The sequence below is a fragment of the Tubulanus polymorphus genome, chromosome 9, assembly GCF_964204645.1.
Source record: "Tubulanus polymorphus chromosome 9, tnTubPoly1.2, whole genome shotgun sequence".
NCBI classification, from domain to species: domain Eukaryota; kingdom Metazoa; phylum Nemertea; class Palaeonemertea; order Tubulaniformes; family Tubulanidae; genus Tubulanus; species Tubulanus polymorphus.
In genome coordinates, this window is record NC_134033.1 from 3,578,297 (window position 1) to 3,592,204 (window position 13,908).

At 40.9% G+C, this 13,908-nt stretch overlaps 2 protein-coding genes across 2 annotated transcripts; both read left to right on the forward strand.

Annotated features, from left to right (window-relative positions):
* Positions 1-6,033: 6,033 nt before the first annotated feature.
* LOC141911236 (uncharacterized) lies at positions 6,034-7,005 on the forward strand. The gene has a single exon (XM_074802220.1). The coding sequence runs from the start codon at positions 6,034-6,036 to the stop codon at positions 7,003-7,005; it is 972 nt and encodes a 323-aa protein (XP_074658321.1).
* Positions 7,006-10,629: 3,624 nt separating this feature from the next.
* On the forward strand, positions 10,630-13,155 carry LOC141911237 (uncharacterized). Its single transcript, XM_074802221.1, has one exon. It carries the CDS (start codon positions 10,630-10,632, stop codon positions 13,153-13,155), a length of 2,526 nt encoding a protein of 841 aa, XP_074658322.1.
* The last annotated feature ends 753 nt before the right edge of the window (positions 13,156-13,908 follow it).

Genomic DNA, 13,908 nt, shown 5'->3' on the forward strand with positions numbered 1-13,908 from the left:
CTATTTTGCCCTAACCAAACATTGGTTTATAGAGGTTACAAGAATTTATACAATAAAATTTACAATTTACAAAACTTAAATACAAGAAAACACAAATACGCATAGAATAGAATGATAGTAGAGATAACAGATATGTATACATGAATTTTACTCACATGAATTTTACTTACATGAATCGATTTTGCAATTTGAAGAAACAGCGAAACAGCGAACCTCGAGTGACAGAAATATTGTCATACAGTCGACCTTCGTTCGTACGATGTCTTTTATCCTCCCTCGGCATGCCATTCGAACCTGATGGCATCGCTACAATCAGCCACGGCACGAACGCCTGCCACAGTAGACCGGGTGCGCAGGTACATGAGCAGCTTTGCCGCACAAAAACTTGCGGCACCAATCAGATTGCTCGTTGTATAATTGCTGAGGTAAATTTCACGGAAGAACTATAAATGGGAAAAACCCGGGCTAAAATGAAAGGGCATATCTGATTGGCTAATAATGACATCATCTAAGCTGCGCGTGTAGCTGCGTGTAGGCGTCGTTGAATCCGGCGCTTTCTGCAAAACAATTCAACCAAACCATTTGAATTATTTTCGTTATTCACCAATTTCAATAATATCGATACAATATCTTTACAGATCGGTCATTCCCAGAAATCAGGAGTTTTGAAGGAGAAAATTTCGAATTCGAGGAAGCGTCTGTATCACTTTCATATCTCAATTGCAGTAGAATCAGAATTGTTTATCTTGTTTGGTAAACCGTTAATTCGGTGATGTCTATAGTTTCATCCTTTACACTATTGAACTCGGTAACAGTCTATTTGGGTAAAAACAAATCCTGGTCCCAACTGTACTGATTTTGGCGTAATTTACCGCTTTGCAACTGCAAACATTTCTTATTGTCTATTCCCCCAAATCTGGAAACGTAGGTGATTTTTGTGAAGTGTTCGGCTTTGCGAAAAAAAGACACGCAACAAGAGGATTTAGCAAGAATGCAAAATCTGCATGAAGAAAATGTCGTTTTTCATTGACGATGCAACCCCTGCTAGAGACATTTACCAAACATACGGCCTTATCGAATCTCAACATCTCAACGATATATGAGCCAATATCCGAGTTGGAACTTGCTTAAGATGAACAAGAAAATATGCATATATAGTTTTGAAAATAACAAGCTTCATATTGCATACAGTTCAGAAGCGTTTGCTGTATAATTTAGAATAGGCCTGCGATCAACTCGTGCCTCTGGGTGACAAAATATAACATCACACAATCAGTCGTCTAACAAATTTCTATCTGCTACTGAAAATAGGCGGGTATACTGACTGACGTCGGCAAGTTTATGCGGGTATGAGATATTTCAGAGAGTAAATTTGCAATGGGCGCGAGGAGCTGCTAGACAACCGATGGCTGACTCAAACACCACCGTTCTGTCGACTATTACCACAAAACGAGTCTATCTCGGAGTTTGCGATAAGGCCCGAGCTGAACTGCCCATCCGTTTAGAGTATAAAATCAGCGTTTATCTGTACATCTTTTTCTACGGACCGGCCACGATATCGGGCGTCGTTTTGAACGTCACGACGATTCTGGTCTTGAAAAAGATGAACAAAGATATCTACTATCTACTGAAAGTTCTCGCGATTTTCGACATATGTTACTCGTCGAGCGTGTTCGTCATGTATCCTCTACGCGCGATTCACCTCTACGTGCATCTAGGCGACACCGTTTTGCGTATAGACGACTGGTTTTTCGGCTCGGAATTCACGCAGGTCGCTTTAGGACCGTTTTACATGTTCCAACTGATCAGAAACTGGTGCGTTATTCTCATCAGTTTGGAACGACTCGTTATTACGCTTTTCCCGTTGAAATCGCGAGTGTTCTGGACGCGGAAAGTTATATTCTTGTTGACCGTGTTCAGTTTTTTGTGTTTCTTTCCGTCGTTTATTTTGGACCGCGCACTCGTGCCGCAGCGATGTATTCACTATTCCCCTACTCTCGGGCAAGGCAGATTTTTCCCTTTTTTCGATCGCATTTTCGGTCACTGGAAAGGTAGCATGGAGGGCTGGCAGGGCACCGTAATCAACATCATCGCTCCGATGATCGCGCTGTTCGCCGTCAACGCCGTTTTGATCGTCGCTTTGATCGTGAACAAGTTTTCAGGAATCGGTAAAAGTCGTTCGGCGATAAAGAATCAAACTTCCAACACGTTAGAGTTGCGCGCGTTGAGAATGTCGTTCGCTCTCGTCGCAGTATTCGTCGGTTGTGAATCGTTGCTGTTCATCGGACGAATGCAGCGCGCGGGTTTCGCCATACCGGCCACACCTATAGCTGATCTAAACCCGTACGAGACGCGGATGGTTCAGCGGAAAATCGCCATCGGTCTGACCGTGGTCGATTCGTGTATGAACTTTCTAGTCTATTGTATGTCTAACAGTAAATTCAGACTCAGCGCCGTTCAGTTAACGACGCAGAAATGTAATTCCTGCCGCGCTTGAAAAACATACGCGGACACTCACCTTCCACAGGGGACGCACGAACCGGGCGCCACGTTCGAGGTACATTGAAAGTTCGCAAAAACCGATACAGACAGCACTGATATTTTTTTTTTGTCAACACGAGAAAACTTATTTCATAGAATTTTTTATAGACCTAGGCCAAACCGTGAGTCACGAAGTAGGAAAGTGTGGAGAAAGGAGAAGAGAAAATGGAGCAAGATTCGAAACCGGGCCGGCTTTTTCTTAGCGCGGCGTCTTCCCGCTAGACCACCGAGGCTTTTTGAATTCTACAGAATGTTTAACCTCATATAGCACTCTATCTAAAACTGGGATGAGATGCAAGATTCTGAAATGTTTACATTTTTTTCACATTGTCATTTGCCACTTCTTTCGCATTTCTTCACACAAAAGAAACCCCAGGATTCTACATATTTTTTTTTTCATACAAAAAACAGAATTTGTCATTGTTTTTTTTTCACACAAGATTTTTTAAAAGGGAAAAAATAGGCCTATACCTGTTGCGATTTCTACATTTTCGACGAGGTTTAACGCAAGATTTGCTTAACTTAAACACGTTTAAGAGACCGTAACAAATTTGACCCGTAAGTAGAGTATATACAAATCAAGAGATAGTATAACAAAACAGTTTATATAAAAACTACATAAACATTTTGTGACAAGAATTTTCGAAAACATTTCATGTTGTATATATTTCACAAACAAAAATATACCTTTTTCGAAATTTTCATGTTTTTTTTAAAACATTTTTCACATGCAACTTATCCCCGCCGCATTCTGACCCTATGGAACCCCTAGAAACCGTATTCTGTTGAATACTTTGTTTTTGACGAAATCTAGGTAAATTCGCCACGGCAACATATTAGAACCTATCAAAATCTATATAAAAGAAACAGCCGCGACAACCCTCTCTCCCGGTTTTAGCTTAATTAGTGGGTTCGAATCACCTCCCGGGTGAAGGTGTAAATGGGGTACCCACAGTGCTGCTGTGGCAATCGAGGATTCCACTCATGGCAGGCGAGGATCCGCCAGGTTCACTAGTTAGTTGGTCGTCCGCGTTCGAATTTCTTCTACATTTCAATGAAATCCGAATGAACTTTTCTCTTAAATTAATCAATTATCTATGAAAAATAAATCGATATCTGATTAGAAGAATGAAATCATTTCATATTTGGCGAGTCCTGTGATAGTATATGGATTCGGGAGTCTAAAAATCCAGCTCAAAGTTCATTGAAAATGAACTAAAATTTTGAAAACGAGTAACCTACTGCTCGTCGCGCCATCTGACGGGATAGCTGGTTTTGCGGGTACCCCATCACTAACACAGACAACAGTATCAATCTACCTATACCGAATGTCTGAATGAATTCAACAATTGTTTCTACGAACAGACTTTGGTATATATCACTATTTTGCAATTTGAAGAAACAGCGAAGAGCGCCCTTTGAGCGACAGAATCATTGTCAGACAGTCGACCTTCGTTCGTACGATGTCCTTGGGAAAATGAAACAAGACAATTAATTTCAATAAATTATTTGACGCCTGCGAAAGAAAATGTAGAATTTTTGGGATAAGCTAATGTGGAATTGCAAATTTGAAATCGAAGTTTTAAGAAATTCGGGGAATTGTGCATCTTCACCTGTCAAGGGATTCGAACCCACTACGCTATAGCTGTTCCCCGAATCCCTTGACCTCACGAGTCGTTGGAGTCGTTACTAGCCGACCAGAATCCGGTCGTACCAATCACAGCGCTTGTAACAAACCGTCAGTAGACCTCTGTTGGTTTTCCCGTTAAATTGACCAATCAGCGAACGTTTTACCGAACAAGGAAATATTTCGCAAATCGATATATGACGTCACGCGCGACAGCGCCAGTAATGAAATCACGCTTCGCGATGCCAGGGGGCTGGTGGAAGCGAGTTCGGGAGTGATACCTGACCTGGCAAGCGAGGATGGGAATTGTGAGATTTGGCGATTGGGTGAGGTGACGCAGGTCATCGACTCAGTAGTGGTTTGATAGTTTTATTGAAAATTGTCAATAATTAATTGCTTCCATGGTTAAGGAAAGAGCTCATCTGATGTCTGCTTCTTCATGACTCTTGGAGCATATCGTGTGGCAGGCCCTAGCCAGCCGGCGGGCCCGCGTCGGGCGGCTGTCACTCTATATCCTCTTGAGTCTGGGTTGAATCAGGGAGGTCACTCTCCCACCTCCCTGGTTGAATAGACGATGTCATTATTTTTGTGTCATTATTTTTATTACTTGTTTATGTTATTCTGTATGAATTACGTATGTGTTTTTTATGTTTTATTTTCTTATTTCAATATTTGTAACTTTATTGAATTTGTGAATTTTATATGTAATAAGGATCAATAAAGAATTGAATTGAATTGTTACTTAATACACATGTCATCAGTGGACGCGGAGCCGTATATGAGGGGTATGCAGGTATCGTGAGATTAGCAATGTATAATAGCATAGCTGTCATATACGGCTCCGCGTCCACTGATGACATGTGTATTAAGTAACAATTCAATTCAATTCTTTATTGATCCTTATTACATATGAAAATATCGAACATATTTTCTAAAACATAAGAATATTGAAATTATATGTTTACACATTTTTATATTGACCGCTTGTAGCCGCCGATGAAATTTACGCCGGCCCTACACAGATCGTAGATAGCTTCGTCATTCCACCAGCATCCCCCGTCAGGGTCCTACTTTTATATCAGACTTCCAAATCGTGTATACATCCGCCATTTAACCGAATAATCCGATTTACTTATCATTTCTATTCATGCCTGCCGCTTCTGATATCATCATACGTCCATTAATATTACAATACGTCTTCTAATGATATTCAATGCAATATAACATTTCGACGTTCAAATAGAGCTCATTATATAATCACAGGAAGACATTCTACATCTTTGTCAATAATATTTTGCCAAATAGCGTGTATGTGTACACACAGACCTGTGACGTTTTGCACATCGATTTACGGTTGTCGTTCGTAAAATGACGCTGAATGGTTAACATTGTTTAGGTTTCAGAATGGTAACGTTTTATAAGGCGTCAAAAAATCACCGTACACACTAACCGAATTTCGTAATAACCATTTGGTAAAAAATAGAATAAAAAATCATCGTATTAACCGAATTTCGTATAATTAACCATTTGATAAATACAAATCCATAACTACCTCAATATATTAACACACAACACGTGGAGAATATTATTGCACGAACCTTAAAATTGTTTTTTCCCGCAAAAAATCAATGAATTCGAGTCAAGAATGAGTCTCGCGACGGATCGACATAAAAATCATTAACAAATTGCCCGATTAAGTTAGTTCGAAATAATAGCTTCGCCGATGCGAAATTGTCGAGAAAATTGGAATCCCGGACTTAAGATCGAATAATGACAAGGTATCGACGAGAATGAGACGTGAAATATCGACAATAGCCGTTTCACCCAGTCATCAGCAGGTCTCTCTAAAAACATCGATCACGCGAATGAATGCTACTGTTTACCCGCATCCTATCGGTTACACGAAGACGATCCTGCACCCGGTCATCGTCTCCAAATATCCGATCTACAGATGGTTCTATTACGCCTATCAGTTCACGGTTCTGTCTCTGGGTTCGGTCGGCAACGTGTTGATCGTTTTCGTAATGTCCACGCGTAAACTACGCCGTCTGTCGTACAGTCGTTTTTTCATCGCGCTCGCGATTTCCGATTTTATATTCCTGACGACTCACATGTGGACGTTAGTGAACACGTTGTGTTTCCATATCAACGGCTCGATTTGTATACCCGTGAACTCCTGGTTCCTCTGCGCGGGTCAACAGTTCTACAACAACACCACCTCTTGCTACGGACCCAGTCTCCTGATTATGATCGGGGTCGAGCGTCTTTGTATCATCCGATTTCCGTTTTCGGGTCCAAGTTTTTGGACGCCGACTAAGACTTCGTTAACGGCGTTTCTAACGTTCGTCATCTGCGCCGGTATAAGTCTGTTTCTATTGACCGTTAACAGTTACGACGATATACACGGTTGTTACCTCAGCGATCCCACTCTAATGACGGTCACCTATCTATTCATCGTCACGATACAAGGTTTCAACCCGACCTTAAGCCTTATTTTCATCACGGCTTGTATTTTCTATAGTATGAATCAGATGAAGAAAAAAGTCGAGAACAGTAAATCGAACTCGAGCGCCAATCAAGCCACGATAATGGTGGCTTCGGTCTGCGTGTTCTTTATCGTGACTTCAATCCCGCTATGCGTCATACTGGTCCTGATTTATCTAATACCCGGTGTAAATCAGACTCTAGATTTCCCATATCAGTTAAGCGCGCTCATACAGTCACTGAATTACTCGATGAATTTTTATCTGTATATTTATTTCGGACGCGAAATTCGGAGACAGTTTCTTGTTATGTGTGGCGGTGTTTGCGCTTCAGCTTGTTGCGCCGCGAAATAGAGATCTCCCGCAACGGAGCATAACAACTATATTTACCATCAGGGGCGGATCCAGAGCCCTGGCTCGATGGTGTTCGAAAATTAAAGTATGGGCACTCGATATGATGGATTTCTGTATCCACGCCTCGGTGTGAACCGCGGAGCGGTTACAGCGTTTGGCTGATCAGGGAAGCCAGGTCGTGGGTTCGAACCCCGTACATTACCGCAGTGTCCTCGGGCAAGACACTTATCCTCATTGCCTCTCTCCACCCAGGAGAAAATGTGTACCCGGCCTGATAGATGACTCCGGTTATTTCTCCCCAGGAAGAGATGACTGATACATGTGAGGGTATTAAAATGGTTGGGGTATTAATACGAAAAAAGTGTCAAGCGCTCTGAGCTAGATTTAGCGCTATATAAGACACATATTATTATTCTCATCATTAAATAGGATATCGCTGTTATTATGCCTCGCGAACAGCCTGTCATATCTGTAAACATAATTACAGGTTACGATATCTAACCGTATAAGATGGCAAAAGTCGTTCTACTCGATCTCATTTACGAGTTGCCAATCGAGTTGTGTTTGAGATGTCGCGCCAATCCTTCGTAAATCGATTTCTTCTACTGATCGTCTGCACCGGTAGGTCAAAAACTATTTCGTTAGTTTCTTGCGCGGAAAGTTTACGATTTAGAGATTCGCATATATCAGCCGTGTTCACACTGTGTTACTTAATTTTACTCCGTAAGAATTTAGTCCGTGTAAATCTAGTCCGTAAGAATTTAGAACGGACCGAGGGTGCACAACTTGCGAATGGCTCGTTCTAAATTGGCCCATTCTTTTTCAAAACTGACGTATTTAGACCAACCAAAAGCTATGGTGGCTGATTCGGACCATACTTATGCCTACTCTGTGTACGGCTAGAGCAACGATAAAAAAGTTTTCACATTGGCCCGTTTTTTTTTTTGGTTTGATCGCGCGAGAATTCAAAAAGTTTGGTTTTCTCGCTTTTTGAAGTTTTGATATCTCACGCGACAAATGAAAAAAACGTAAAATATCTTTATCGTTCATCTAGCCGTACAGAAACATTTTTACAATAGCCCGTATCAGCCAAAATAAATAACCGTATTTTAGATTACTGACAGACGAAACAAAACACTGATCCAGTTCTAAGTTTTCGATCGGACAGAGTTAGCTGTTAAGTCAGATTCAACTATTCTTAACGAAAACATTTTTCACTTAGAAATCAAAATATTGTATCGCCTCGTGTTTGCACAAGTAGAACTGCTATTTAAACGATTATTTCTTACGATATGTTGGGGCCTTATAATTGGATTAAGGGTTGTTTTTTTAAACAAATGGGATAAACAGTGAGATAAAAACCCTCTATGTACAGATTGAAAGTGTTTTAAAATTCAGGAATTTATCTAAACAAATAATTAAAAGCAGAAATAAGTTTCGATCTGGCCCTCGCTAGAGATCATCGCCAGGTGTCTGAACGCCTGGCGATGATCTCTAGGGCGAGATCGAAACGTCGCGTTCTTTTGATTTCTTGATTAAATAAATTCCCGATTTTTAAAACACCGAAGGAATACAGGGAAAGATTGAGAAATAAAGGATTTTGTATTTGAGGCGTTTCATTATACAAATGGGAGGAACGAATGATAAGAAAATGTTAAGAAAAATCTAAAAGGGGTAAATTATTGTCATGAATTGAACCAAACGAACGAAAATAATAACTTTTTTGCAAGTCGCTTGATCTGAAATTACGAACGAAATATCCAGAAAAATGTTTTTTTCTGAAAAATTATCTTTAAAACAGAGAAAACCTAGTTCTTTTTGAAGGCTCAAAGTTTAATCTTTGTTTGTTAGATCGTTTCTGAGATCGATATTTCGCTTGTAATCTTGTTGTAATCTTTTGAATGCAAATGAATAAACAATCGTTCTGAAAAACCACTTTACAACGAATTGAAGGATTGCGGGATTGGTAACAGGGGTTCCTGCGGATCTAGGGAAATCGGGGAATTCAGGATTTAAAATTCCCCGCCGGAAAATCAGGGAATCTTTGCAGTTTCTCACGGCGATCAGGGCGTTCTGAAGGGTCTTGATTTTAATTGAAACTATCAATTTCATGCATTATTATTTCATAAATCAGTAACACGTGTATATCACAGTGCAATAGGCCACACCTCATGTGATAACTTTGAATTGTTATAATTTGTCGTTTTTCAATTGTGGAAGATGTATTTACGTTCATCCTCAGTTAAGTGAAATATAATAACACCCTTGCAAATGCGCAAAATGAAATCAATTTCTCAATTCCAGCTACATAATCAAATTATTTCCATCCTCTGCGATAACCTTTAACTTTTAAAACTGTTCCTAAATCATTTACATTCAAAATAAGATAATTATTTATCAAGCTATATAATATAAGTCCACGAACCGTGTTATTTTCAAATATTTTTGTTTCACGTTGGGTTTTGGTATATTCTGATACCCGTTGGATAAAAATGATTGCATCATCCGCGTTCCTATTGCCTGTTTGGCATGAAACTGATCCAATAGATTTCACAATAAATCTGTATTTGTGAAATATATTCTGTTGTATCCTCGTTTTTGTATATGCGTTTTATCCTAACATAAAAACATAACACCCTTGCAATTGCGAAAAATGAAATGAAATTCTCAATTCCAGCTAATCGAATTCCCATCCTCTGCGATAACCTTTAACTTTTACACCTGTTCCCAAATCACTTACATTTTCAACCTCCTGATCATCTTCATTGTCTTTTCTACTCGTCTCTTGTTTCATTCGGTTAAAAGCAATTTTCGAGGTTAATTCCGAGTTTATATGTCGGAATAAACTAGTTTAATTTCTCAATTAAATGTGTGATTTCGTTTATTCCGGGTTAAAAACTCGGAATTAACCTAAAAAAAATTAACTGAGAAAATATATTTTATTCCCAGTTACAAACTAGGAACTAACCTCGAAATGTTTTTGCTTGGCCCTCATAGACTCATCCTTCTCTCTTTTTATATTTGTGCTTGTTGAAAAATGGTTTGTTTCTTTTTTTCTCTCAATAAGCCTGTCGTGTGCTTTCCGTAAAATAAATCTGAACTTGAACTTTGATTTTAACATCTGACCTTCATGTTTCATATGTATGCCTATGTTATGTATCATTTTTCATCTGAAAAATTGTATCCACATGGCAGAAGATCGCCGTCTTGCAACGTTTCTCGTGCCCAAAAAAGGTCATCTTTGGTGTGGATTCTGAGGCTTGAAGCTTCTTGCGATTAATAGAAACATCCACACGGGAACCCTTACATTCACTAAAAAGCCTGATATTCGCGGCTCAAGTCCTTTATCACGGGTTTACGGAATCGTAATTTCTTTGAATTTTAAGTAAGATTTGGCAAATTCGTTTTGGCAAAGTTTTTTCCGAACGAAAAACGCTTGTGTGATCGCGGCTGAAGTGGCAAGGGGCAGGGAGAAAAAGAGGGTCCACTTAAGTGGTTTATGGAAAGAAAACTAAATGCTGCCTAATCATTTCAGATCATTTCATCGCGTCCCAACGATTTCCCGAATCTGGAATGACGAGTAGACGGTTCCCCGAATCTGGGATAACGGGTAACTCACGTGGGATGCCTGGCCGTAAAATTCCCGGAAGCGGCGACATCAAAAACAACCAAATGATCAGAGATTACGAAGTGGCATCAGGGAAAATAGATGAACATGGAGATTTAGTTCGAGTTTGTCCAGCCACAGGTTGTTTGGCAGATTTATGTACTTGCGGACTGTTTAACAACTGTTGTGACCTGATTGGAAAGTGCGTCATGAGAAGCGACGCGGACGAATTGAGGCGTAACAAAACGATACAACAAGTTCAGTGGACCGACTGTATATACGGAATCGGAATCGAGACGTATCAGTCAAAGGGTTTTATAGCGATCAGTCGATGCCCGAGTGATTTCGACTTGAATTCAGACGTGCGTCGCTATTGCGAATCGCCGTCCAGTAATCTAGCTACGACGATTCCCGTCTACATCGACGACTGGCTTCCCTTTAAGAATATGTATTGCGCAATGTGTCACGGGTTCAACGACAGTCAATACAAACCGGCTGGTCTGGTACTGCAGTGCACTAACACCACACGAATCGATGACGTCATCACGAGCGTGCACAACAAGTCTTTAAGCGACGATACCGCGAAGGTTCGGCTGCCAGAAGATTGTCGTTTATCCTACGTGCATCACGGGCAAGTTCGCATGGTATTACAGCCGTGCATGCGCAGTAACCTACCCGTGACGTCACACTACTGCGACGAGTCAGCAGATCAAGACCTTAGATCTAAATGCAGACGGGTTTTTAACCCGATATCAGCTGTAGTCGGTGGACGGGTGAAAATATATCGTAATTATTACTGTATGAAATGTGAACTGAGTGACAGCGCTTTAAACGAATCGACCTTAGTTTGTAACTATGATCAAACCGGCCAAAAAACATTCGGTTTGAACATCTTACTCGATTTCAGTCTCGCGAATGGCGTTGAATTTCGAACTGCGGGAATGCCCGTCATCTCGTGGGCGACGAAAGAGTTTCTCTGCTCTGAAACGAACGAAATATTCGACCAGGAGACGCGTAGATGTCGCAGATACGGCTGTTTAAGGGGACACCGACTTCTTGATACCGGCGAAGACAACGCCGTCTGTCGGCTTGTTGAGAACGAATGGCCTAGAATATCCGTACGCGTGTATTTCTCTTTCTTTATTTCGTTTAACGAAACTCAGCGATTTGTTATGAAAAACTTCGGGTTTGAATTGATGTATTTCAAAGTGAATGGCTGCGGCGATGTCGATAAATCAAAGATTATAGAAATAGGAAGTTTATCATCTTTACTCAACGATTCATCATCCTACAGACGCGACTTCACGCTGACCAATCACGGAGAGTTTCTCGGTGACGTCACTATGGAATCAATCTTGAGCGAATACGAGGCGATGATCACGTGTCAATTCGGTAAAGATGGCAGTCTGGTGACCATTTCCGGTTACGAGTTGTCGACTACGAGTTTGACTAAGAATACTCGCTGTGACGTCATCGATACAGAGCCAGACGTAGCAAATGATATGACCAAAACTGGAAGTAGCTTATTTCTAGCCCAGTCCAACCCGTCGTTCAAATATTACAGAATTTTTCAAATTACCAGCGACGACGGGAAAACGCAAATAGTGAAATCTAGTAAATGTTCCACTAAAATCACCGACTGCGTGCGAGTGTATTCTAGTGAAGGAGTCATGGTTTGCAGACGAGAAAACGATTCAAAATTCAAAATAACGGTCAGTTCGTTATTTTCCGATCGCGATTTCCTGATTACGTTCACCTGTAGCTGTCTGTCCGTCGTCAGTATCGTGATAACGGTCGTAATCTACTTGAATATTCCCGATCTGCGAACTCTTCCCGGTAAACTCATCGTCAATCTCTGTATAACTCTCGCCGTGGCTCAAACTCTTCATATTTCCAGCCTGATCGGCGTTGATAATCGATTACTTTGCGTGTCGATGGCCGCTGTTAAACACTATATTTGGATGGTTGTATTCGCGTCTATGGCCGCTGTTTCTATCCACATGTTCCTTACATTTTCCACTATTCGTAAACTGATCGATTCTCCTAAGACGTTACTGTACTATCTACTATCAGTTTGGTTTTCTCCATTCCTCATTGTCGGACCCTGTATCGTCCTACACAACACCGATACCACTCAGTACTCCGGTGCGGTTTACGGAAGCCCCGTTACTTGTTGGTTTAGTTCCAGTTTCTCCCTATTGATGGCGTTCGTTCTACCGATCGGTATTATCGATCTGGTCAGTATAATTCTATTCGTAGCTACAGTTTACTGCATTCACCGGTCATTTGCCGCGATGTCCACTTCTTCATCTAACGCCAAACAGAAGAGAACGACCGCGTTCATTTTCTACCGGATGGCTTTAGTGACCGGGGTCACGTGGGTGGTCGGGTTCGTAGCGTCGTTCGTAAATAACGATTATCTCTGGTATTTCTTCAATTTGTTGAACTCGTCTCAAGGTTGTCTGGTTTTCTTGGCTTTCATCGTCAACAAACGAGTGTTCGATATGTGTCGAGCGAAATTCAAACTGGGTCAAACCCCTTAAAGGTTCCAAAACAGCGAGCGAATAAGCGAAAATAATCGAGAATCAGATACAGTAGGTGGGTTTAGGCATAGAACTATAAGCAAAATGGAAGGCCTACTCCGTGACGTCACTATACATTTGCCTTTGCTAATTTCGAAATTGATCAGCGCCCTCACCGGTGGCGATAAACAATAAAACGCTAGATTAAGAATAGAGACCAGCAACCAATCTACAACATACATCTATTGTTTATCGTCACCGGTGAGGGCGCTGAACAAAACACAATGTTACTAGCGGTGTCTAGCGGATTTTGATGAGTCGGTCTTCCCTTTCGTTTATACTTCTATGGTTTAGGTCGACTGCGACGTGACGTCATTAACGCCGTGCAACTAGTCGCAAACGACTGACGTCACTTGGTTAGTGGGTTGACGGGTCTCTCAGTCGTCGGCAGAAGTTGAGCAGTATATCGCTCGATACAGAGCTTCGAAACAAATTGATACAGCGCAGTCGTTTAGTCATTGTGGTCAAATATAGATATATCATAAATAGACGTTAGTCGTTCCCGATAGTAGTGTAATAACCAAATATATATTCATATTGATATATAGATGTAGTCAAATAGATATAGTTGTCTTATATATATACAGTCAACCCCGATATACCGCCTACATCGGTGGAGAACGATTTGGTGGTATAGGGAGTATGGTGGCATATCGGGTGTGTTTTACTATATGTATTTGTATCGAGATGTACATTGAGAAAACCCGGCGGTCG